The following is a 27604-nucleotide window of genomic DNA, read 5'->3' on the forward strand; positions in this document are numbered from 1 at the left end:
GCTAACGACCCTCCACGATCAGGCAAGCGATGGGTGTTAGTGTACACCCATTAAGCGCCATTTTATAGGCCGCAACCTTATACCCACCTTATAGACCGGCTTCGTGAATGAGGCCTACTAACGGTAAGACTAGCATTTTAATTATACATATATAGATATTAATCTTGTAATATTATATTAGTATAGGGTTGAATTTTAATCTTGTAAAATTCTAGGGTTTGAAATTTAAAGTTGTCTAAATTAAACTTTTAATCACAAAACATAAATTTCAAAACTTGAGGGCAAGTTTTAAACTTTTCAAAACATAGAGCATCAAATAACAAATAATCTAAATTAACAATTAATCACATAATTATCCATATTTGATTTATTTATGATTTCTTGCAAAACAATTTACCAATTTAATCAAAATAATTAATCAATTATCACATAAGGAAATTAAATATTTTATTAATTGATAAATATCTTTAATTAGATCAAGAATATAGTCATATATATCAAAAAATCGGATTTAGGTTGATCTAATATGATAAAGGCAAGTTTCCATAAGATAAATATCAAAAAATCCCGATTTTTGCTCTTCCTGACGCTCGGACTCGCCGAGTACCCAACTGGACTCGCCGAGTCAAGCCAACTCGCCGAGTCCACTATGGGACTCGCCGAGTCCATCACACAGAACCTCAAAATTCGAATTTTGCAAGCATCAAACAAAGAACTAATGCATCAATTTAATAGAAACCAATCTAGGCTCTGATACCACTGATGGGTTTTGGCCATATGAACATTCCTATGTGCACATGCAAACCCTAATGCTTGGATCTAGGTTTCTCTAATTAAACATGCATTGAATCCAAGACTTCTAATGGCTAATAGAGTATAAGAACAATACAAAATCAGAGTTAGAAGTTTACCTTGAAACACTTGTTTGATCTTCTTGTTCTTGGAGCTTTAGAGTCACAAATGTCACTCCTCTAATGGCTTACAAACACCAACTAGCAAGGAGGATGAGTTGAGAGAGAGGAGAGAGGAGAAAAATTGGCCAGGGTTCTTCCAAAGACAAGGGTGCCGATTTCCTCACCCCAAGGGGTCTATTTATACTTGTAAGGCTCCTAGGGTTTCACCCTTAAACCCTAATTGGATAACTTAAGCCCTAAGCAATCCAAATCCTTTCCATGATAAGCCTTGGACGAATTTATGGCTATCCTAAGCCCTAGAATTCGTCCACCTCTTATCCTTAAAGGATTTATAGCCCAAAGTGTAACTATCAAACAATTGACAGTTTATACCCCTTTATTTAATTAATCTCTTTAAGTCACCAAATTAATTCCTAATTAATTTATGACTTATATTAATCAAATAATAATATTATTATTCCTTATATTATTCTAATAATATTTATTCTCTCATAATAAATCATCCTGTCAAATTGCTGTGGTGAAGGCAACCCAAAAGGACCATGCAAAATCGGGTCAAATACTTGCCTAATATAGTTGCAGCCTTAGACATTATTCCAACAGATCTTGCCATCAGCTTGCCTCTTATGAATGTCTAGACTCACAAAACTTAATTTTGATCTTGTCATCAACTTATCCTTTGTGAGTGTCTAGACTCATAAGACTTAATGTTGATATTGTCATCAACTCACCCCTTGGCCTTCAATATGAAGTTGATCCACCTTTATCTTGGCCTTTCGCATAGAACTAAAACGCCTTAGCTCACCATGAAATATATCGACTTATATGTAATACATATTAACATACAACTCAAGATCACACATAATATTCTACAATTTTCAAAATAAAATTTTCATTTTTAAAACATAATAAACACCCATTTTCATAAAAATATATTCAATGTAAGACCGTTCACTCATAAACTGTAATTCAAAATCAGAGTTATAAATAAAAGCATCGCGGAATCTCATATCATAAAATTGATGATGTGTGTGTACAATCTAACTTTCGTCTTTCCACGATTTGATGAAGTTCCTAAAAAGGTTCAATCTATAACTGTAAGCCAAAGATTCACGAGTTCCCAAAATACCATATACAACAATAAACATACATGCATACAAGCAAAGCTCTCGATGCTAAAACCGGTCTGCCTGAACAACATCGAGTATGAAGGCTCACAACACTTAATGTTGATCTTTCCATTAACTCGCCCATTGTGAATGTCTAGACTCACAACACTTAATGTTGATCTTGTCATCAAATCACCCCTTGTGAGTGTCTAGAGTCACAATACTTAATGTTGATATTGTCATCAACTCACCCCATAGCCTTCAACATAAAGCTAATATGTCCGCATCTTGGCATTCTGTACAAATCTAAAATGTTTCAGCCCACCACAAAATATGTATAGTTTTCGAGAGAGGAAATTGCAGATAGCTAAATGCAATCTACGATTTCGGTCGGTGCAAAATGGGAAAAATCAATTTTTTTATACCCAAGACGAAATCTCAGATGGGCCGTTGAAATAGCATCCTGTTAATCGAAATGATAGGCGAGGAGGTGTATATGCGGTACCATTGGCTATTTGGGTCATTTCTTTATTTTTTTTTTGGCTATTTTCCGGAAATTGATTAAGGATTTTGGCAAAATTGTCTTTTTCTTATAAAACTATTGGAGAATGTTAATTATTACAGATGTCATTTAATTAAGAGTAAATCACCGTTTTGATCCCTATGGTTTGGTTAGATTTTTATTTTCAGTACAACATTTGAAAATTTAACAAAATGCATCCCTATGGTTTAAAGAAATTGCACTGAACATCCCGAATCCATTAAAAAGACCATTTTACCCTTACTTTTATATTTTGGTTTTTCATATATATATATATATATATATATATATATATATATATATATATATATATATATATATTACTTTTAATTTTATTTTATATTTTGATGCTTATATTTTATTTTATTTATTTATATTTTTTATTATTAAGAATTTATTTAATATTTTTTCAAGTATATTGTTTAATGTTTTTTTTACAATTTGTTCATTTATATTTTTTGATTTTTTTAGTAGTTTTTCTACTTTTTTGAAGTGTTGTTCGAATAAGTTTTAATATCTTTTTTGACGTTTTGTTTGTTTATATTTTCAAAAATATTTTTTTTGTAAAAAATATTAAAAAGTTCGTTAAATATGCATATTTTTAATATTGATTAGGTATAAATATTTTTTAATAGGGTTAATAAATTGGCTGATCGAAATTCAAAAATGGGTTTCAAGTTATATAATGGCTAATTGGAATTTGTATAACTCGAAAACGAACAAAATTTATAAAAAAAAACCCGAAAACACTGACTTGTGTTTGAGTTATAGGAATTCTGATTATCAATTGCTATTCGAAACAAAATGTCAAAAAAATTCTAAAACTAAAAAAGTTGAAATTGAAGCCATTCACACTCATTTCGAATTCTGGTTAGCCTATACAATAACCTTATTAAAATAAATAATTTATACCTAATAATCTAATATGTGTTAATCATATTCACATTTAACAAACTTTATTTTTTATAAAAAAAAATATCTATAAAAAGCTTTACAAAATAAGAAAAAAAAGCATATATATATATATATATATATATATATATATATATATATATATATATATATATATATATATATATATATATAAAAGATAAAATAATCTTTTTAAATGGGTTGAGGATGTCCAATGTAATTTTTTTAAATCAGAAAGATGTATTTGTCAAAATTTTAAAGGTTAAACTGTAAGTGAGAATATTACCAAACCATAAGGATAGATTCAATTTTTAATTTCGGCCGACTTCGGTTCCCTGGCCCGGTCCGGTTCGGGCTAATTCTAGCCGGGTCGGTTCCGTTGCTTATCCCTAGTTGAACTAAAGTGAAAAGGATGCAATTGTTAAAATTTTAAAGATTGAACCCAAAGCGAGAATGTATCCAAACCATAAGAACCAAAACTATAGTTTAAAGGTTACAGTTAATAGGATGACGTGTCACATGACAAATGATCTTAAAAAGGGAACCATTTTAAATTTTAAAACTACAAGGACCACTTATGTAGAGAAATTTAAAGTTGTCGTAAACCTAGAAGTTTTAAAAAACGTTATGAACCATTTATGAAACTTCGTCTTGATTTAATATCCCCGCAATTCCAAACAACCCCTTAATTTATTTCTTGAAAGTTGAAACCTCCAATGGCATCTTTCAAGTCGTCTCCATCTTCATCTTCTGTAGCAGCTACAAGATGGAGATATGACGTGTTCCTCAGCTTTAGAGGCGAAGACACTCGCAACAATTTCGTAGATCATCTTTATACCACTCTAGTTCAAAGAGGAATACATGTGTTCAAAGACGATAAGGAACTCCAGAAAGGGAAATCGATCTCTCATGAGCTGCTGAAAGCCATCGAAGAATCGAGGTTCTCAGTTATTGTTTTCTCTAAAAGTTATGCGGACTCCTCGTGGTGTTTGGACGAGCTTGTTAAAATCATGGAATGCGAAGATCGTATCGGACAAGTAGTCTTACCAGTGTTCTATCACTTAACTCCATCCGATGTTCGTGGACAGAAAAGAGACTTCGATACTGCCTTTCAGCAACACGATGACAAGTTTAAGGAAGAGATGGATAAAGTGAAAGATTGGAGGAAAGCTTTAGCTGCAGCTGCCAGTTTATCTGGCTGGCATGTATCGGAATCAGGCAATAGGTTAGTTTTCCTATATCTGTTGAATCAGTTTCTTTCAGGCACTTATATATGGATTATACAACACCCCTTATATCAAAAATATCCTGGTAATATATATAATATTAATTCTTGAATTGAACTTTGAAGTTACTATGAATCCATGGACTTATAGGATTAGGAACAGTGTGAGAAAAATATTGGGATTAGTGTGAGAAAAATATTGGGATTAGTTACATACTTACATCTACAACCACAATGACGTTACCACCAACCACTTGACAAGGGGTTATTGTAAATATACATATAGTCAATTTCTATATAGTCACTACTCAATATACATACACCTGCATGCCTATTATTATATTATATATTATTTTAGACTTTTATTTTTTTCATCATTATTATAATAATCACACCTACAATCATTTAACTTTTAAACATTTACTTTATAATAACATAATCATATTGACTTTATTAGCTAATAATTATATTTTTATTACTAACTTTATTAATATTATTAATTTTTAAACTTCTTTTTCTATAAGATAAAAAAATAACAATAATATTGTTTTTATATAAAAAAAATCATAAATTTGTTTAACCTTGTTTTCATTGATTTTTTAACTTGGTTTTTAGATGTTATCCCACAAATTTAATATATTTTTATTTTTTCCATTTGCATAAATTGAATACATTATATTTTTTGTTAGCAGGCCATTTTTTTTTTTTTTCATTTCAATAAACCTAATATCATTAGTTGAAATATATATATATATATATATATATATATATATATATATATATATATATATATATATATATATATATAGGGCTATGTTATTTTGTTTTTTACATTTATTGTGTGTTAAAATGCACCAATAGGAATTTAGTAAATTAAATAATTATTTAATTAAATAAATATAGATATTAAATGATTTCCATAATTATATGTATATTAAATGATATCCATAATTATAATTCTCTTTTTGTAGAAACTAACTAAATCTGTCATTAATGTCAGCAATAACATTTTTTTAGAATGAATTCACATCTAGGTTTTTATATATGAGTTCATATTTTGCTTCAGGGTTCACTCACTTAAAATACAATAAAGTTGCATTAAATATAAAGAACGAAAGTGTATTCTACTAAAATACACTCTCATTATTCTAGATATGAATTTTTTCTGAAAGAATATTATTGTTAACATTAATGATGAATTTAATTGGTTACTATAAAAATGAGTTATAAGTATGGATAACATTTAATATAGATATAATTAATACTAAATTCCTATTGGTGCATTTTAGCACACAATAAATATGAAAAACATTTGAACCTACCTCTCTCTCTCTCTCTCTCTCTATATATATATATATATATATATATATATATATATATATATATATATATATATATATAGACTTAGGTTCAAATGTTTTCACTATCTATTGTGTGCATGTATGATTAATTCTGAACCAAATATTTTTGTTATTTTAAGAAAGTAATTAATGCATATTAAATGCTGAAGATGTAATTAATATACATTATATCGTCAACATGTAATATGCATTAATTACTTTCTTAAAATAACTAAAATGATTGGTCCAAAATCAATTATACATGCACACAATAGATAGTGAAAACAAAATAAGTTAACCATATATATATATATATATATATATATATATATATATATATATATATATATATATATATATATATATATATATATATATATTAAACAAATCCTTTTTATAAAATATAGACATGACTTATATATAGTTTGTTGTAATTATGGTTATTGATGTTAGATTATCACCTCAAAATTGTATATCAAATAAAAGTTTTTCCGAAACCTTATTTTATATTAATGATTAAATGTTATGAACCTTATAAAAATTATATTGTTTTAAAAATAATTAAAGGTTAGAGTATCATATCTCCGATAACTCTCCGTCAAAACCGATTAAAATTTTTATTTCAATCTACCGACTAAAAAGTATTATATGAAAATAAAGTATATATAGAGACATTAAAATTACAATTATATTATGGTAGTTTAGTTTTTCAAAATTTACTGCACAAATATAAAAAGAAACACGAGTCTTGGTGTGTATAAAAGAACAAACAAAAAGAGGAAAAAAGGAAGAAACAACACATATATACATTAAAGGCTGTTATGTGTAAATTGAAAACCCTATAAATAAAATTGATTTGTGTGTTATAAAACTAGAATGGTGTGTAAATTCCAAGGTTCTAAATAACGTAAGGCGTGATTTGGCGGCAATGTCAAGCCTCAAACTTTTTCGAGCCTTGGCGAGTCATGACGTTTGTAAGGCAAGACATAAGGTGGCAATTTTCTATATAATTAATATTTTTATATATTTATTTTCAACTATTATTCGTTTTTATACACATATATAAGTTAAGGCGGCGTTTTGACAAAACTTGACGGCAGGAGCAAGCCTTGGAGTCGTGGCTCGTTATGGCGGAGCCATGACAAGCTTTTTAAAACCATGGTAAATTCTAATAATATATATTAAAAGTATAAGTCCCGAACTAATTTATTTTGTTTACATAGTATGCTATTTTCGTTATTTGAAATATTATAATTTAGAATTTTTATATTAATTAATAATTGTATCACATAAATTCTATTGAAAAGAAGAAAATGACTTGGAACGAAAAAAATAATTTAAAGCGCGTTATAAGTTTTGGAGAAAAGAGAAAAGAAAAAATAAATAACATTAAGAAAAATGAAAAACTACTCATAACTACAGGTAGGGTTGTGCAAAAAACCGCACAAATCGCCCGCACCGCACGAAACCGCACCGCATAATATGGTTTAGAATTTCGTGGTGCGGTTTGCGGTTAATCATTTTATCAAACCACACTATACGGTGTGGTTTACGTTTTGTATTTATAAATCTTCGGTTCAAACCGCACCGCACCGCATGTTATATATATATATATATATATATATATATATATATATATATATATATATATATATATATATTACTTTGTTATAACATCAAATCAGTATTTATAAATGATGTATATAAATATATTTCTTACGATAACCAAATATCTATAACGTAATATTAAATCACTATTAGATCAAGATCTCATGGTTTACAAGAATATAGTAACTATAACGGCAATATAAAGTTATAACAATGATACTTACAAAACTATAGTAGCGTGAGTCACAATTTATTAAAAACGATGAAACAACCCAAAAATACAACCCAAAAATTTCATTTTTAATATAGCCAAAAATCATAAATCTGAGTATCATATAATAAAACCACACACTATGTATCTCAAACCATAGTAAAATATTGTGAGGAAAACTGTATCACAACTGTATCAAAACATATCAAGAAACTGAATCAACTCCCAGGATAAAAACTGAAGCTGTGGTGTGTGCGATGCCATCATCCCGAGCTCTTCCCTTTGCTTGTAGAAGTACCTGAAACCAAAACTGAAACTGTAAGCACGAAGCTTAGTGAGCTCCCCCAAACTACCACATACCATACAATACATATAAAGCACATATTGAGCCTTGCCCACTGCATCGGACCGAAATCCGGAACTAGCTGCATCGGACAGAAGTCCGGAACTAGCTGCATCGGACCGAAGTCCGGAATTGACTGCATCGGACCGAAGTCCGGAACTGACTGCATCGGACCAAAGTCCGGAACTGACTAATCATAGCATAACATAACACATATCAACTAATATAAACACATATACTACATACTGCATCGGACCGAAGTCCGGAACATATAACACACAAACATGCTCGAATCACATAGACCTCAAGCATACTGCATTGCTGCTTCGGACTGAAGTCCGAAACTGCTACTAACTAAACGGGCCGGCATTGTGGCCGTAGACCCGTTCCTACTGGAAGGAAACTCACCTCGTGAACTGGCTGCTGTGTGTATGGCTCTGGAAGCTAACTGCTGCTGCTCCGGTATCTCCCCGGCTACAAATCCATAACACACTCAATCAAATGCTAATCACTGCACTGGGGTAAAATGACTCTTTACCTTGGTCAAAGTCAACTCTCCTGGTCAAAGTCAACCTACAGTTGACCTGACTCACCGAGTTGGGCCGCCAACTCGCCGAGTCCCTATTCTCACTTCTCAACCCTACTCGCTGCTACTCGTCGAGTATGGCATCAACTCGACGAGTTCCCTTTCGAATCTAAAACTCAGGCAATCTGCATCCGACTCGCCGAGTCGTATGAACAACTCGACGAGTTGTTCTTCGAGCTAAGAAGATTGCCTTGGACTCGCCGAGTTGTATGAACAACTCGCCGAGTCCCTCCATTACTGAGTCTGACCTCCAACTCGCTGAGTCCACTCTACTACTCACTGGTCCCCACTCGGCATCACTCAAAAAGGGAAAATCGGGGACTCACGACTCGACTCGCCGAGTCGTTCTTCTAACTCGCCGAGTCGCTTGCATGCAGCAACTCTAAACTCGATTCTGCTTGAATCCAGTGTATAAAACTTATAGATCTGGGCTCCCTTAACTCGATTAGCACGTAAAGATTCTATCTTTACGTGCCCATATGCATCCATGAAGATAAAATGGCTCAAAAAGCATAATAAAGGCTAGATCTAGGGTTCTCATGCAAAGTGTCTTAAAAAAGGCAATAGATCCGGGCTCTACAACTCCTAAATGAACAGATCTAAGGATATCTCGACTTATTAAGGCATCCATACAACTATAGGGTTTGGGAAATACATCAAATTAGCCCTAAAAGTGTTCTAATGGAGGTTTAAAGCATAAAACAGAAGGAATCCGAAGAATACCTCAATGAACTCTGATTTTGCCCTTGGATCTTTGCTCTACACCTCTTCTCCTTGTTCCTTTCTTCTTCTTCCTCTTCAAGCCTTCAAAATTCACACAAAAACACTTAAATCACTCAAAGGATGGATTAGGGTTTTCTCACAGCTCTCTGAGGGTGAAGGAGGCGAGTTTGGGGGCTCATAAGGTTGTTTAAATAGGGTGCAACCCGGGGATTTAGGGTTTCTTCCAGGCAGGCAGAGTCGCCGAGTCGCCGACTAACACGTACTCGTAATCCTGTCCCTACTCGGCGAGTCGGGCTATAGACTCGCCGAGTCCCTCAAGAAAACCTCTTAAGCAAATATCATGGAAGCAACATACCAGAGACGGGGCATAACAATTCTCCCCCACTTGTCTCAGACTTCGTCCTCGAAGTCTGCTATGGCTGAATCTGCAAATAACTCCGGGTAGTGCTCTCCCATCTCCTCCTCAGCCTCCCACGTCCACTCAGACCCCTTCCGGTGCTGCCATTGCACCTTCACTAACTGAATCTCCTTGTTCCTCAAGGTCTTTGTCTTCCGGTCCAGAATCGTGACCGGCCTCTCAATATAATTCAGGCTGCTATCAACCTGAATATCCTCTAGGGGAACAACTGCTGACTCATCCACCAAACACTTCCTCAACTGAGACACATGGAAAGTGTTGTGGATCTGGCTAAGCTCTACAGGAAGATCTAACCGATAAGCAACCCGACCCACCCGGGCCAAAACCCTGAAAGGACCAATAAACCGGGGACCCTGTAACAACGCAAATTTTCAAACAAAATTTTCATTTTTAAAATATAATTATTTCCATTCAAAACAAGGCATAAATAGTTTAAGTATTCTGTCAAATACAATTATTCAAAATCCCAAGATCATAAAAGCATTTCTCAGTGTGTATCGATCACGCCGGCGCCTTCCCACGGTCCTCGCTAGTACCTGAAATACATGCACAACAACTGTAAGCATAAATGCTTAGTGAGTTCCCCAATATACAACTTACGCACATACGCCTTTCCAGGCCCTGACCTTCCGGTCATCAACATCACGCCTTCCGGCCCATAACATATTCGCCTTCCGGCCCATAACATATTGCCTTCCGGCCCACATAACATACATAGCACATATAACAAATATCTTACCACATATAGCATACATATCACATATCATATCTGACCTTCCGGTCACACAGTCAAACCCTTCCGGGTACAGTATAGTGAGAAAACTCACCTCGTGAATGCTGAGAGCTAGCAAATCCTGAACTCACTCGTGCACAATCCGACGAGCTACAACCTTCCTATAACATCACATATCTCATTAACACATATATCTTCTAAGTGTGACTATCCCTAAGAAGTCAGACTTAGGTCAACTCTGGTCCACGGTCAACGGTCAGCTCGTCCGGACTCGGCGAGTACCATGGCGACTCGGCGAGTCTGGACGTCCTCCAACTCTCTGGGATTCCCTATCTACTCGTCGAGTATCCCCCCTTGACTCGACGAGATCCACGTGGAAGAATCGCGGGGCCACCCCGACTCCACTCGCCGAGTCTGAAGAACAACTCGGCGAGTCCTAGTGAATCTTCAAGCTACTCGCCGAGTCTGAAGAACAACTCGGCGAGTCCCAGTAAATCTTCAAGCTACTCGCCGAGTTTGATCATTGGACTCGGCGAGTCCATGCCATGCAGACGAGCAACTGCTTCCTGAAATACGTATGGTCCCGAGATATACAATCATGGGACTTTCTGGACTTCTAGACATCTTATTACTGGGGTATAAACGTCTGGGTAATAACATAATAACCCACCTATTCACTAAATGGGTTTCATAAACCCTAGATTCGAGTACACATCAAAATAACAGAAATGGTCCGAGTATTACCTGAAAACGCACTCTCTGTGTCCCCCAATCCTCAGGACTCGATCCTCCTTGATATTCCTTTGGCTAAACTCTTCTTCTTCTTGCCTAACAAGTTCCTCCAAGCTCCAATGGCTTTCTCTCCTGCTCTAGACGTCCACAACGATTTGGGTTCTTCTCAATCGACCAAAAGACGGACAATGACGGCCTAAGAGGCGTTATATACGATCCAAAACCAAACGGCTAGGGTTTCTGCTGAACAGCGTCGACTCGCCGAGTCCATATTTGGACTCGTCGAGTCCAGTCGCGAACCCGCGACCAAGTCTGCGGTCCTACTCGGCGAGTCCGGCTCCAACTCGCCGAGTCCCTTCCTAAAATGCCTCCAAAAATAGTTTTAAAGCGATACCTGAAATTCTGGGCTGGTACAACTCTCCCCCACTAGAACTAGACTTCGCCCTCGAAGTCTCACTCTGCGAATAACTCCGGATGTTGCTCCCGCATCTCACGTTCCGGCTCCCAAGTCATCTCCGATCCCTTCCGGTGTTGCCACTGAACCAACACCAGAGGTACCTCCTTGTTTCGCAGAACCTTGATCTTCCGATCCCTGATAGCTACTGGCCTCTCGGCGTAATTCAGACTCGCATCCACCTGAATATCCTCTAACGGAACCACTGCCGATTCATCGGCTATGCACTTCCTCAACTGCGATACGTGAAAGGTATTGTGAATCTGTCCCAACTCTGCTGGCAACTCTAGTCGATAAGCTACCCGACCTACTCTTGCAATTACCCGAAATGGGCTTATGAACCGGGGTCCCAACTTGCCCCTCTTTCTGAACCGGATCACTCCTTTCCAAGGAGAAACTTTCAGGAGAACGAAGTCGCCAACCTGGAATTCAAGCTCGGACCGGCGTCTGTCCGCATAACTCTTCTGTCGGCTCTGGGCGGTCAATAACCTCTGCCTAACCTGCTGAATCTGCTCTGTCGTCTGGAGTACGATCTCTGTATTGCCCATCACTCTCTGTCCCACCTCTCCCCAGCAAATGGGAGTCCGACACCTCCTACCATACAACAACTCAAAAGGTGGCATACCAATGCTCGAATGATGGCTGTTGTTGTAGGAAAACTCAGCCAAGGGTAAATGCGCATCCCAGCTACCCCCGAAGTCTGACACACACGCTCTAAGCATGTCTTCCAATGTCTGAATCGTCCGCTCGCTCTGACCGTCTGTCTGGGGATGGTATGCGGTACTAAAATGCAACTTAGTACCCAGCTCCTCATGAAATTTCTTCCAGAACTTGGAAGTGAAACGCACATCACGGTCTGAAACAATCGAAATTGGTACCCCATGCCGAGATACCACCTCTCTCACATATATCTCCGCCAACTTCTCCGTTGAAGAACTCTCACTGATGGCAAGGAAGTGTGCACTCTTCATCAACCTATCCACAATCACCCAAATTGCATCAACTCCTCTGACAGTCCTCAGCAATTTGGTGATGAAATCCATAGTGATCTGTTCCCACTTCCACTCGGGAATCTCCAATGGCTGTAACTTGCCATGCGGTCTCTGGTGCTCGGCCTTAACCCTACGGCAGGTCAAGCACCTCTCAACGAACCATGCCACGTCCCTCTTCATACAGGGCCACCAATACTCCTTCCTCAAATCCAAATACATCTTTGTAGCACCGGGATGGATCGAGAATTTCGATCTATGAGCCTCTTCCATCAAGGTAATACGCGTACCGCCCACGAACGGTACCCAGATCCGACCTTGAAACGTCATAAGCCCTCGCCCATCCTTAACGAACTCTGAAATTAACCCCACAACCCGCTCTTTCTTCTGCATTTCTGGTCGCACAGCCTCTGTCTGTGCCCCACGAATAGCATCCAATACTGGAGTCATCACAGTCAGTCTCAAGCATACCTCTCGCAATGGTGTGCTCTCCGCCCTGCGGCTCAATGCGTCGGCTACCACATTAGCCTTGCCTGGGTGGTACAGGATCTCACAATCATAATCCTTGACCACATCCAACCACCTCCTCTGACGCATATTTAGGTTGGGCTGATCCATCAAATATTTCAAGCTCTTGTGGTCCGTGTATATCGTACATCGAACCCCATACAGGTAGTGACGCCAAATCTTGAGAGCGAACACTACTGCCCCCAACTCTAAATCATGTGTGGGATATCTCGCCTCATGAGGCTTCAGCTGCCTCGATGCATACGCTATCACATGACCCCTCTGCATCAACACTGCACCCAGTCCCGAAATCGATGCGTCGCAATATACCACAAAATCTTCCATCCCTTCTGGGAGGGCTAATACCGGGGCTTCGCACAACCTCTGGCGAAGCGTCTCAAAGGAGGTCTGCTGCTCGGGCCCCCATGAGAATGCAACACCCTTCCGGGTCAATCTGGTGAGTGGCACTGCGATCTTGGAGAAATCCTTGATGAATCTCCGATAATACCCTGCCAACCCAAGGAAGCTCCTGATCTCAGAAGGTGACTTCGGCACCTCCCAACTCATCACCGCCTCAACCTTGGTCGGATCGACCAATATCCCTTTCTGATTGACAACATGTCCTAGAAATTGGACCTCCCGCAGCCAGAAGTCACATTTGGAGAACTTTGCATAAAGCTTCTCCGACCTCAATACCTCGAGGACCTCCCTCAAATGCTCCTCATGCTGCTCTCTAGATCTAGAATACACCAGAATGTCGTCGATAAATACAATCACTGACCGATCCAACATCGGTCTGCATACCCTATTCATGAGATCCATGAACACAGCCGGGGCATTGGTGAGCCCGAAAGGCATCACCACAAACTCATAATGCCCATATTGCGTCCTAAATGTTGTCTTCTGGACATCCCCATCCCGCACTCTCACCTGATGGTACCCTGACCTCAGATCGATCTTGGAAAACCAAGATGCTCCCTGCAACTGATCGAACAAATCATCGATCCTCGGCAACGGGTAACGGTTCTTGACCGTTAACTTGTTCAACTCCCGGTAATCAATACACATCCGGTGTGAACCATCCTTCTTCTTGACGAACAGAATAGGCGCTCCCCATGGCGAGCTGCTCGACCGAATGAATCCCTTCCCCAGCAACTCCTGGAGCTGCGAGGACAACTCTTGCATCTCTGGAGGTGCAAGACGATAAGGCACTTTAGCAATAGGCGCGGCCCCCGGAACTAGATCGATACCAAACTCTACTTGCCTCACAGGAGGTACTCCCGGCAACTCCTCGGGGAAAACATCTGAAAACTCGCGCACCACAGGAACCTCCTCAGCTGATTTCGGTCTCTCGGAAACCTCCCGCGTATCCATCACATACGCCACAAAACCCTTACAGCTCTGCTGTAGACACTGCCTCGCCCTAGCGGCCGAACAAAAAGCTGATCCCGAACGGGTACCCTCGCCGTACACCGAAAGAACTCCCCCACTAGGGTCTCGTATAGTCACCAACTGACGCTCACAGTCGATGACAGCGCCGAATCGGCTCAACCAGTCCATGCCCACGATGACACAGACATCACCCATCGCAATAGGAATCAGGTCAATCAGGAACTCCACCCCGAAAATCTCTAGCACACATCCCCGAAGAACCTCCGTGGCACAAATCACTTTCTCGTCAGCTATAGAAACTCTCAAAGGTCGACTCAACGACTCACGACTAACGCTGATATGCTGACTAAAGGCTAAGGACACAAAGGACCTACTCGCACCCGAGTCAAATAACACTAAGGCAGGCACAGAGTTCACAAGGAAAGTACCTACGCATATAATAACATAAGCATAACATCTCGACATTAAAAATAAATACATGAATTACAACATACCTGCCACAACATCAGGCGCAGCGCGGACCTCCTCCGCAGTCAGCTGAAAGGCTCTCCCACGAGCCCTCGGGGCCTCGACCTTCACCGGTCGAGTCTCAGTAGTCCTGGCAGTAGGTGCAGATCCCTGACGAAGCTGAGGGCATTCGGTCTTCCGATGGCCGGTCTGGTTGCAATGAAAGCAAACCATAAACCCCTTGGGGCACTCCCTAGCAATGTGCCCCTCCTTGCCGCACTTGTAGCAAGCACCGGCTCGACACGCCCCATCGTGACCCTTGCCGCACTTTCCGTAAGTGCGACTCTTCGAACTTCCCGTCCTCGAATCGGCGGACTTGATCCGCTTGGCTGCCGGTTGAGACTGAGCCGGCCGCCGGTCTGTCTGCTGAGACTCGGCCTCCTCCCTGGCCTGAGTCTCTAACTCGATCTCACGCTTCCTGGCATTCGCCTGAAGCTCAGTAAAAGTATGGTAAGTGGAGTTTGACACAAACTCCCGGATCTCCCTCCTCAGAACACCCAAGTACCGGCTCATCCGAGCCTGCTCTGTGGCCACCAGCTCGGGGCAAAACATCGCCCTCTCATGAAACTTCCGCGTGATCGCCGCCACCGAGTCAGTACCCTGCTTGAGGGTTAAGAATTCCTGAACCAATCGTTCCCGCTCCACCGGGGGAACGTACTCATCCCTGAACATGGCAGTGAACCCCTCCCATGTCACTGCTGTAGTCTCTGCCAAAGTGAAGTTCGCCATCACGAACTTCCACCAGTCCTTCGCTCCCAGACGGAGCTGGTTCAAAGCGAACCGTACCCTTAGGTGCTCCGGGCATGAACAAGTGTAGAAGCACCCCTCTATATCTGCGATCCACCTCATCACAGCAATCGGATCCTGCGTCCCATCGAACTCTGGTGGCTTCGTGTTGCTGAACTCTCGGAACAGCAACGAGTCACCCCCTTGTGGCCTAGCAGCGGCCACAGCTGCGGTAGCTGCAGCGGTTGCAGCCTCAGTCAATGCGGCGTACCGCTCATCGAACGTCTCCATCAGGGTGGTCTTAATAGACCCAAACATCTCCGGGATCTCAGCCCGGATCGCCGCCGCTACCTCCTCGTGAATCATTTGACGAATCTCCTCGTCACTCACACCGCTCGAACTCGCTCCGTGGCGTGGTCTAACCATGATGTCTCTGAAATACAACATAAAACTATCAGAGACCCCAGCGAGTGTATTTACACTCGATAACGCAACCCTACTCAGTCTCCGATCTCCAGGGATTCTTACTTGGGCCTCCCCCTGACCCGGTGTCCTCGGTAGTACGGGCCTAATACTACCGACCACACCGCATCAGTGTTCATCACAAGTCTTCCTCCTCGAACCCCGGATAGTGAGTACTCTACTTCTGATATGCACTATCTACCCGCATACTAGCAAAGCATCTCATATAGGCAAACTTCCCTAGACTAAGGCATCACAAATCAGACCACTCTAGTCCTATCATGATTACCTAGTCTTCTAGCATGCATAACAATTCATATCATATAATATTGTAAGGTATTTTGAGGATCTTTACCGTTCGGGCGCTGACTGATCGTACACACTGCTTCTTTCTTGCTTACCACGAAACCATTTACAAAAGTTTATGCCTTTATTTAAAAAGTTTCCTTAAATCCTCGGTTTGAGTTCAGTTACCCCCGAAGGTGCACCCGAATCCCTCAAACCAAGGCTCTGATACCAATTGTAACAACGCAAATTTTCAAACAAAATTTTCATTTTTAAAATATAATTATTTCCATTCAAAACAAGGCATAAATAGTTTAAGTATTCTGTCAAATACAATTATTCAAAATCCCAAGATCATAAAAGCATTTCTCAGTGTGTATCGATCATGCCGGCGCCTTCCCACGGTCCTCGCTAGTACCTGAAATACATGCACAACAACTGTAAGCATAAATGCTTAGTGAGTTCCCCAATATACAACTTACGCACATACGCCTTTCCAGGCCCTGACCTTCCGGTCATCAACATCACGCCTTCCGGCCCATAACATATTCGCCTTCCGGCCCATAACATATTGCCTTCCGGCCCACATAACATACATAGCACATATAACAAATATCTTACCACATATAGCATACATATCACATATCATATCTGACCTTCCGGTCACACAGTCAAACCCTTCCGGGTACAGTATAGTGAGAAAACTCACCTCGTGAATGCTGAGAGCTAGCAAATCCTGAACTCACTCGTGCACAATCCGACGAGCTACAACCTTCCTATAACATCACATATCTCATTAACACATATATCTTCTAAGTGTGACTATCCCTAAGAAGTCAGACTTAGGTCAACTCTGGTCCACGGTCAACGGTCAGCTCGTCCGGACTCGGCGAGTACCATGGCGACTCGGCGAGTCTGGACGTCCTCCAACTCTCTGGGATTCCCTATCTACTCGTCGAGTATCCCCCCTTGACTCGATGAGATCCACGTGGAAGAATCGCGGGGCCACCCCGACTCCACTCGCCGAGTCTGAAGAACAACTCGGCGAGTCCTAGTGAATCTTCAAGCTACTCGCCGAGTCTGAAGAACAACTCGGCGAGTCCCAGTAAATCTTCAAGCTACTCGCCGAGTCTGATCATTGGACTCGGCGAGTCCATGCCATGCAGACGAGCAACTGCTTCCTGAAATACGTATGGTCCCGAGATATACAATCATGGGACTTTCTGGACTTCTAGACATCTTATTACTGGGGTATAAACGTCTGGGTAATAACATAATAACCCACCTATTCACTAAATGGGTTTCATAAACCCTAGATTCGAGTACACATCAAAATAACAGAAATGGTCCGAGTATTACCTGAAAACGCACTCTCTGTGTCCCCCAATCCTCAGGACTCGATCCTCCTTGATATTCCTTTGGCTAAACTCTTCTTCTTCTTGCCTAACAAGTTCCTCCAAGCTCCAATGGCTTTCTCTCCTGCTCTAGACGTCCACAACGATTAGGGTTCTTCTCAATCGACCAAAAGACGGACAATGACGGCCTAAGAGGCGTTATATACGATCCAAAACCAAACGGCTAGGGTTTCTGCTGAACAGCGTCGACTCGCCGAGTCCAGTCGCGAACCCGTGACCAAGTCTGCGGTCTTACTCGGCGAGTCTGGCTCCAACTCGCCGAGTCCCTTCCTAAAATGCCTCCAAAAATAGTTTTAAAGCGATACCTGAAATTCCGGGCTGTTACAGACCCAACTTGCCCCTCTTCCGGAACCTGATGACACCCTTCCAAGGTGAGACCTTCAGAAGGACCATATCACCCACCCGGAACTCCAAGTCTGAACGCCTCCTATTGGCGTAACTCTTCTGCCGACTCTGCGCAGTCTGCAGTATACTACGGACTTGCTGGATCAACTCGGTCGTCTTGAGCACCACCTCTGTGCTCCCAATGACTCGCTGACCGACCTTGCCCCAACAAATCTGGGTCCTACACTTCCTCCCATACAGCATCTCAAAGGGAGGTCGATTAATGCTCGCATGATAACTGTTGTTATACGAAAATTCCGCTAACGGAAGATATGTATCCCAACTGCCACCGAAATCCAGAACACATGCCCTGAGCATGTCCTCGAGAGTCTGAATCGTCCTCTCGCTCTGCCCGTCCGTCTGAGGGTGGAAGGCGGTGCTGAAATGGAGACGAGTACCCATCTCGTCGTGGAACCGCTTCCAGAATCTGGATGTAAAATGGACATCTCGGTCTGACACCATCGATACCGGCACTCCATGACGTGCCACGATCTCACGCACATAGATATCAGCTAACTTTTCTGCCGATATACTCTCCTGGATTGGGATAAAATGAGTACTCTTCGTCAACCGATCCACTACTACCCATATCGAATCTACTCCTCGTGCGGTCCTGGGAAGCTTGGTGATAAAATCCATGGTGATGTCCTCCTATTTCCACACGGGAATGTCTAATGGCTGCATCTTGCCGTGAGGCCTCTGGTGCTCCGCCTTGACCTTTCTACAGGTCAGGCATCTCTCAACATACCAAGCGACGTCCCGCTTCATGCAGGGCCACCAATAATCGGGTCGAAGATCTCTATACATCTTCGTCGCCCCTGGGTGGATAGAAAATCGAGACTTATGAGCCTCGTCCATCAACACCTGCCGCACTCCACCCCAGTACGGTACCCACGCCCTCCCGTGAAGCGTTAGCAATCCCCGACTGTCATAATCAAACGAAGCTACTCGGCCCACTATCCTCTCGCACTTTTGCCTCTCCTCCTTGAGGCCCTCAACCTGAGCCTCCCTGAGCCGTTCCAACAACGGAGTAATCACTGTCATCCTCAAACACAAATCTCTGATAGGGGCTGCCGACACTTTGCGGCTTAGGGCGTCGGCCACCATGTTGGCCTTCCCTGGATGGTAAAGGATCTCACAGTCATAATCCTTTAGCACATCCAACCATCTCCTCTGCCTCATATTCAGACTCGGCTGATCCATAAGGTACCTCAAACTCTTGTTATCCGTGTAGATAGTACAACGGACCCCATAAAGATAATGTCTCCAAATCTTGAGGGCAAACACAACCGCCCCCAGCTCTAAATCATGGGTAGGATAATTAGCCTCGTGAGGCTTCAACTGTCTCGAGGCGTAAGCTATCACATGGCCTCGCTGCATCAACACTGCTCCCATACCTGTGATCGAGGCATCATAGTAGACTACGAAGTCCTCTACTCCCTCTGGCAAGGTAAGGATCGGAGCCTCGCACAATCTCTGTCTGAGGATCTCAAACGCTGCCTGCTGCTCCGGCCCCCAACGAAATACCACCGACTTCTTGGTCAGTCGGGTGAGCGGCACTGCTATCTTGGAGAAATCCTGAATGAATCTCCGGTAATACCCTGCTAACCCTAGGAAGCTCCGAATCTCGGATGGAGACTTCGGGACCTCCCACTGCATCACGGCCTCTATCTTGGCCGGATCTACCAAAATACCCTTCTGGTTGACGAGGTGACCAAGGAACTGCACCTCGTGCAACCAGAACTCACACTTGGAGAACTTTGCGAAAAGTCTCTCCCTCCTCAAAACTTCCAGCACCTCCCTCAGGTGCTCCTCGTGCTGCTCCTACGTCTTGGAATACACCAAGATATCATATATGAATACTATCACTGACCGATCCAGCATCGGCCTGCACACGCGATTCATGAGATCCATGAACGCGGCTGGAGCATTGGTGAGCCCAAATGGCATCACCACAAACTCGTAATGACCATACCTGGTCCTGAAAGCAGTCTTTTGCACATCCTCATCCCTAACCCGCATCTGATGATAACCGGAGCGTAGATCGATCTTGGAGAACCAAGACGCTCCCTGAAGCTGGTCAAACAAATCGTCTATCCTTGGAAGTGGGTAACGGTTCTTCACCGTTACCTTATTCAACTCCCGGTAATCTATACACATCCGATGCGACCCATCCTTCTTCCTCACAAACAGGATCGACGCTCCCCAAGGTGAACTACTCGGCCGAATGAAACCCTTGTCTAGCAGCTCTTGCAGCTGCGTAGACAACTCCTGCATCTCAGGGGGAGCTAGACGATACGGTGCCTTGGCTATCGGAGTCACACCAGGAATCAGGTCGATCCTAAACTCAACCTACCTCTCAGGAGGTATTCCCGGTAAGTCCCTGGGAAATACATCCGGGTAGTCTCGCACTACCGGAACATCATCTACTGCCACCTTACCCTTCTCCCGGGCATCTACAACATAAGCTATATATCCAGCGCAACCCTGTTGGAAATAGCGTCTTGCTCTCGCGGCGGAACAAAAGGTCGGTCCGTGCTGTGGCCTCTCGCCCTGAATCACTAACTCTCCCCCACTGGGAGTGCGAACCCTCACTAACTGTTGTTCACAATCAATCACCGCCCCATTGGGGCTCAGCCAATCCATGCCTACTATAACCTTATTCCCTCGTAGGGGAATAGGAACCAGGTCCACCGGAAACTGCTCGTTAAACAACTGAAGCGAACACCCTCTATATACTCTGGGGACCCTCACGGTCCTGTCATCTACTATCTCAACCTTTAGTGGACAATCCAGATCCCCTGGAGCTCTACTAAATCTCTTGCTAAGCGCAAGTGATACGAATGATCGGGTAGCCCCCGAATCGAATAATACCATAGCAGAAATGCCGTTCACAGAGAACGACCCTATAAAAAACATATAATCGTAAGCAACAATCAATCAGTAAAAATAGAGATGAAGGGAAGTTACATACCCGTCACCACATCAGGAGTCGCTCGCGCCTCCTCTGCTGTCATCTGAAACGCCCTACTCTTCGCCACTGGCACCTCGGCTCGGACCTTTCGGCCATCTGTAATCCTCAGAGTAGCAGGGGCAGGTGCAGCCACCTTCCCTGCTGCAGCTAAACTCGGACACTGGGACTTTTTATGTCCCATCTGATTGCACTGAAAGCAAATCAGATCTGATGCTGCAACGGCAGTAGCAGGGGCCGTACAATCCCTGCTCAAATGCCCAATCTAACCGCACTTGTAGCAGCCGGAACTCCCTGCCTTGCACGCCCCCTCGTGCAATCTCCCACACTTGCCACAACGACCGTGGCTCTGGTGACTCCTGGATCTGTGATATGAAACCTTGGGCTTTTTGCCCGAACTACCTGTACCCGAAACCGCCTCCGGTTTCCTCTTCTTCTCCATCTCGAGATCAATCTCCCTCTCCCGAGCCCTAGCAATCATGTCATCCAAGGTTTTACAGCTGGACCAGCTCACAAACTGGCGGATATCGCTCCGCAACATCTCATGATAACGGGCCTTCTTCATCTCCTCATCGGCTGCATACTGAGGAACGAGAAGAGCCCTCTCCCTGAACTTGGCGGTGATCTCCGCCACGGTCTCTGTAGTCTGGGTGAGGTCCTGAAACTCTCTAGCTAACTGCTGCACCTCAATAACCGGTGCAAACTCCGCCCTGAACCTGGTAGAGAAATCAACCCAGGTCATGGCATCCAATGCTGCATCATCTCCAATGGTATGTCCGACCTCCTCCCACCAATCCTGTGCCCTGTCCTTTAGAAGACAAGACGCCAATCTAACCTTGTCCCCCTCGGGACACCTGCTCGTGAGGAACGCGTTGGCCACATCCGCCAACCATCTGGTACTCGCTATGGGGTCCCGCGCCCCGTGATAGTTTGGAGCTCCACATGCCCTGAACTCCCTGAATGTAAGTGTGCGTGACCCCATCATGGCCGCCACCTCGGCACGGAAAGTGCCCAACCTCTCATCCATCAGCTCTAGGATACCCTCCTTGATCGAACCGAAGATCACAGGAGTCTGCTCTACAATGATACAAGTAATCTCTGAAGAAAGAAACTCTCGGGTCTGCTCATCCATGCGCTCATCTCCCGAGCCTGATCCTGATCCCTCCCCGACACCTCCACTGCCGGCTGCTGGCCTCGAACGCAATACCACCATTCTGAAACACATCATAGCAACATCAGAAAACTGAAATATCTCGAGGGATCATTGATACTACTACTAGCTTCGTGGTCTTGTCTCGGCCTTCCTTGATTCGAGTACGGATCCTCTGCTTTCAGTAGTACGGGCCCATACTACCTTCCACATCTATCCGTACTTTTCTCAAGAACTGCCTTGACTCCACCAAGTCACTTCTACTACTACTGATCTCTGCTACTCTCATCCTAGGCTTGCCCTAGGGAAATCTCTGACTCCACACCACCAGTCCTCAGCTGCTGAAGGCCTCCTTATAATGCTAATTAGTCATCACCTGAATACCATCACATGTGATGAGGCTCAGATAATCCTTCGAGTAAAAAGCTCGTCCCTACAACGGTTGGACTCAAACAAGAGCTGCGCAATAGGGCCAAATCCAACACTCTGAAATTATTCAACCCTGATCACATGTGACGTGACGTATTCACCTGATGGCTAACTCCCATCACTCGGAGTCCCACAAAGCACAAAGCAAGCAGCATTCGGACACAAGAAACTACTCAAGCAATCCTATCCCCATAACGAGGAAACTGTACTAGCATACAATGCTAAACTCATACTATCAGGCATAACCTAAACAGGATATCCTACTGCTGTCTAATCAATACTAGCATGCAATACTCATAAAGCTGAAACACATATAGTAGGCACATAAGGCATCCTCCTAGATCCTTAGTCCTATACTAGCATGCCGTTCTACTGAAACTGAAACTGAAACTGAAACTAAAACTGAAACTGAAACTGATAAACTTGTATGGGTAATTTGGGAGTACTTACTTGAGCTCGGCTGATCGCATGCACCACACCCTCATCTCGTTTAGAAATTCCTTTCTTTCTAAGTGCTTTCAAAACTCTTTAGAAAACATTTTTTTTAAATCTTTTTATTTTCCCCTTAGTTTGAGTTCAGTTACACCCGGAAGTGTATCCGAATCCCTCAAACCAAGGCTCTAATACCAACTTGAAACAACCCAAAAATACGACCCAAAAATTTCATTTTTAATATAGCCAAAAATATTAAATCTGAGTATCATATAATAAAACCACACACTATGTATCTCAAACCATAGTAAAATACTGTGAGGAAAACTGTATCACAACTGTATCAAAACATATCAAGAAACTGAATCAACTCCCAGGACAAAAACTGAAGCTGTGGTGTGTGCGATGCCATCATCCCGAGCTCTTCCCTTTACTTGCGGAAGTACCTGAAACTAAAACTGAAACTATAAGCACGAAGCTTAGTGAGCTCCCCCAAACTACCACATACCATACAATACATATAAAGCACATATTGGGCCTTGCCCACTGGACCGAAGTCCGGAACTGACTGCATCGGACCGAAGTCCGGAACTAACTGCATCGGACCAAAGTCCGGAACTGACTAATCATAGCATAGCATAACACATATCAACTAATATAAACACATATACTACATACTGCATCGGACCGAAGTCCGGAACATATAACACAAAAACATGCTCGAATCACATAAACCTCAAGCATACTGCATTGCTGCTTCGGACTGAAGTCCGGAACTGCTACTAACTAAACGGGCCGGCATTGTGGCCGTAGACCCGTTCCTACTGGAAGGAAACTCACCTCGTGAACTGGCTGCTGTGTGTATGGCTCTGGAAGCTAACTGCTGCTGCTCCGGTATCTCCCCGACTACAAATCCATAACACACTCAATCAAATGCTAATCACTGCACTGGGGTAAAATGACTCTTTACCCTTGGTCAAAGTCAACTCTCCTGGTCAAAGTCAACCTACAGTTGACCTGACTCGCCGAGTTGGGCCGCCAACTCGCCGAGTCCCTATTCTCACTTCTCAACCCTACTCGTTGCTACTCGTCGAGTATGGTATCAACTCGACGAGTTCCCTTTCGAATCTAAAACTCAGGCAATCTGCATCCGACTCGCCGAGTCATATGAACAACTCGACGAGTTGTTCTTCGAGCTAAGAAGATTGCCTTGGACTCGCCGAGTTGTATGAACAACTCGCCGAGTCCCTCCATTACTGAGTCTGACCTCCAACTCGTTGAGTCCACTCTACTACTCACTGGTCCCCACTCGGCATCACTCAAAAAGGGAAAATCGGGGACTCGCGACTCGACTCGCCGAGTCGTTCTTCCGACTCGCCGAGTCGCTTGCATGCAGCAACTCTAAACTCGATTCTGCTTGAATCCAGTGTATAAAACTTATAGATCTGGGCTCCCTTAACTCGATTAGCACGTAAAGATTCTATCTTTACGTGCCCATATGCATCCATGAAGATAAAATGGCTCAAAAAGCATAATAAAGGCTAGATCTAGGGTTCTCATGCAAAGTGTCTTCAAAAAGGCAATAGATCCGGGCTCTACAACCCCTAAATGAACAGATCTAAGGATATCTCGACCTATTAAGGCATCTATACAACTATAGGGTTTGGGAAATACATCAAATTAGCCCTAAAAGTGTTCTAATGGAGGTTTAAAGCATAAAACAGAAGGAATCCGAAGAATACCTCAATGAACTCTGATTTTGCCCTTGGATCTTTGCTCTACACCTCTTCTCCTTGTTCCTTTCTTCTTCTTCCTCTTTAAGCCTTCAAAATTCACACAAAACACTTAAATCACTCAAAGGATGGATTAGGGTTTTCTCACAGCTCTCTGAGGGTGAAGGAGGCGAGTTTGGGGGCTCATAAGGTTGTTTAAATAGGGTGCAACCCGGGGATTTAGGGTTTCTTCCAGGCAGGCAGACTCGCCGAGTCCCGAATATGGACTCGTCGAGTCCCGAATATGGACTCGCCGAGTCGCCGACTAACACGTGCTCGTAATCCCGTCCCTACTCGGCGAGTCGGGCTATAGACTCGCCGAGTCCCTCAAGAAAACCTCTTAAGCAAATATCATGGAAGCAACATACCAGAGACGGGGCGTTACAAACGATTTAACTCGAAAATTGTATTTGTATTTATAAAATGAAAGCAATCAATTTTTTTAACCCAGTCAGGTTTTTGGTTTTTTGATAGAATTAATGTTGAACAACTCATCAAACCGCACAAACCGCAACTAAACCGCATAAACCGCCTACATCAAACCGCACTGCATCACGTGGTTTTTAACATCTGTGGTGCGGTTTGCAGTTTCTAAAATATTGAAACCGCATATGCGATGCGATTTGCGGTTTTGACTCGAAACCGCACCAAACCGCACTGCGCACACCCCTAACTACAGGTGTCATATTATTGGAAAATGGAGAATTTTTGGAACTTGAATTTTACTGGTACCATTTATGATAGTGTTCCAATAAAGTTTAAGAGTAAAAAGCCAACAAAAAAAGATATATCGTCAAAATAGACTATCATTAAAAATAGGTTAGAGGTTAGATTGGTGCGTTGAATAATTTGACGTGTATAAAGAAAATTCCATATAAATATAACATTTTATTCTTGTATTGTTGGTGATGATGTGATATGAGATATGAGTTTGTATTAAAGATTAAGGCTGCATACAATTAGTTTTTTTCATGTTTTTTTGGTGTGTCTGTGTTTGGTAGTATTAGGTGTTAGCTTATAAACTATATTTTAATAAGCTACTCAAACTAACCTAAAACATAAAGCCTATAAAAAAAGCCTAATAAAACAATAGAGGAGAGTGGTTTTTGTTGGAGAAAACACATTAAAACAAACCTGTAACTTGTAGAAATATGATTCTACAATCACACCAAGAGGGAGAGAGAAGATGATTCTTGAACTCTAAAAATAAAGTCTTTTTATTAACATTCAAGAACAACATTTATTACATCAAATGAAACATGTATATATATACATTTTAAGCAACGGTTATTTCCTTGAAGCATCACACCCTTTAATACCAAACACTGCACCCCTTCATACTAACGGTTGTTTCCTGGAAAACTGCTATATAACTGTCACCCAACTACCATTTAACCAACACCTAACTATACCTAATACTAACAAACAACATAAATCTAAGTTTAGCTTATATTTTCAACAGTTTTAATATAGAACCCCTGATTTCTGTACTCAAGGAGCATAATGAAAAAGATTATCATACACTAATACTTACATTAATGAAAAAAAATACTTGTATAATTGAAAAATAGCACCTGGAAAAGTAATTACTGCTTCATAACTCTATTTGTTAAGTATCATAAAAAAAGCAGGGATTCTAAATTATATTCTTGTCCTATATCTGGTTCTAGTATAATATATTATTTTTTGTATGAAAAAAGTAGCTCAATTGTCCAATGTAATCACAATTAGAGATACATAATTAGGATCAAACCCCAGGATAACTGTACCAATCATGCATTATGGTTCATCTGGAACAACACTATATAGTTTGCATGTCAGTTGTTAGTTTATAGCCTTCTTGAATTACTTGTGTTAAGCATAAAGAAAATGGAAAAAGAAGATGGAAAGATTTTACTTGGTTTCGTGAGTATGTGTAGTGAAGAAAATGGAAAGAGAACAAACTGCCAAAAGTTATAACCAAGTTGCTGTTACATGTTTTCATTTATACATAGACTAATACAAAGAGAACAAACATTAAATAACATTAAATTGACAGCTGACCTCTAGACTTTTTATCCAACTACATCACTAAACATACATAAATGAAATTGGTTGACAACTATGATTAATGCAAAAAGGAAATAACAACTGCTGAAAATATGGATAGCCTCACGTGATTGTCATAATTCTTCTTCATTTTTTATAAATATTATGGATTAATATAATATTTTCCCCCTTAATCCATAATTTTTATCTGCTTCACTCCTAACAAATTACGGATTTCTTCAAACTTTTTGCTTGCCATGGATTTTGTGAGAATATCTTCCTTCTGTTCCTTATTGCTCACATGCA

At 41.8% G+C, this 27604-nt stretch overlaps 1 protein-coding gene across 1 annotated transcript in view; it reads left to right on the forward strand.

Moving 5' to 3' along the window:
* The first annotated feature begins 4169 nt into the window (after window positions 1–4169).
* The window catches only part of LOC145086886 (TMV resistance protein N-like), a 31479-nt gene continuing 8044 nt past the window's right edge, over window positions 4170–27604 (forward strand). The window contains exon 1 of the mRNA XM_079024736.1: window positions 4170–4701. Coding sequence (XP_078880862.1) covers window positions 4193–4701 — 509 coding nt within the window. The 5' untranslated portion in view covers window positions 4170–4192. The remainder of the gene's footprint in view (window positions 4702–27604) is intronic.

The sequence above is a fragment of the Lactuca serriola genome, chromosome 2, assembly GCF_051521515.1.
Source record: "Lactuca serriola cultivar US96UC23 chromosome 2, Lser_US96UC23_V15, whole genome shotgun sequence".
Classification (NCBI taxonomy): Eukaryota; Viridiplantae; Streptophyta; class Magnoliopsida; order Asterales; family Asteraceae; genus Lactuca; species Lactuca serriola.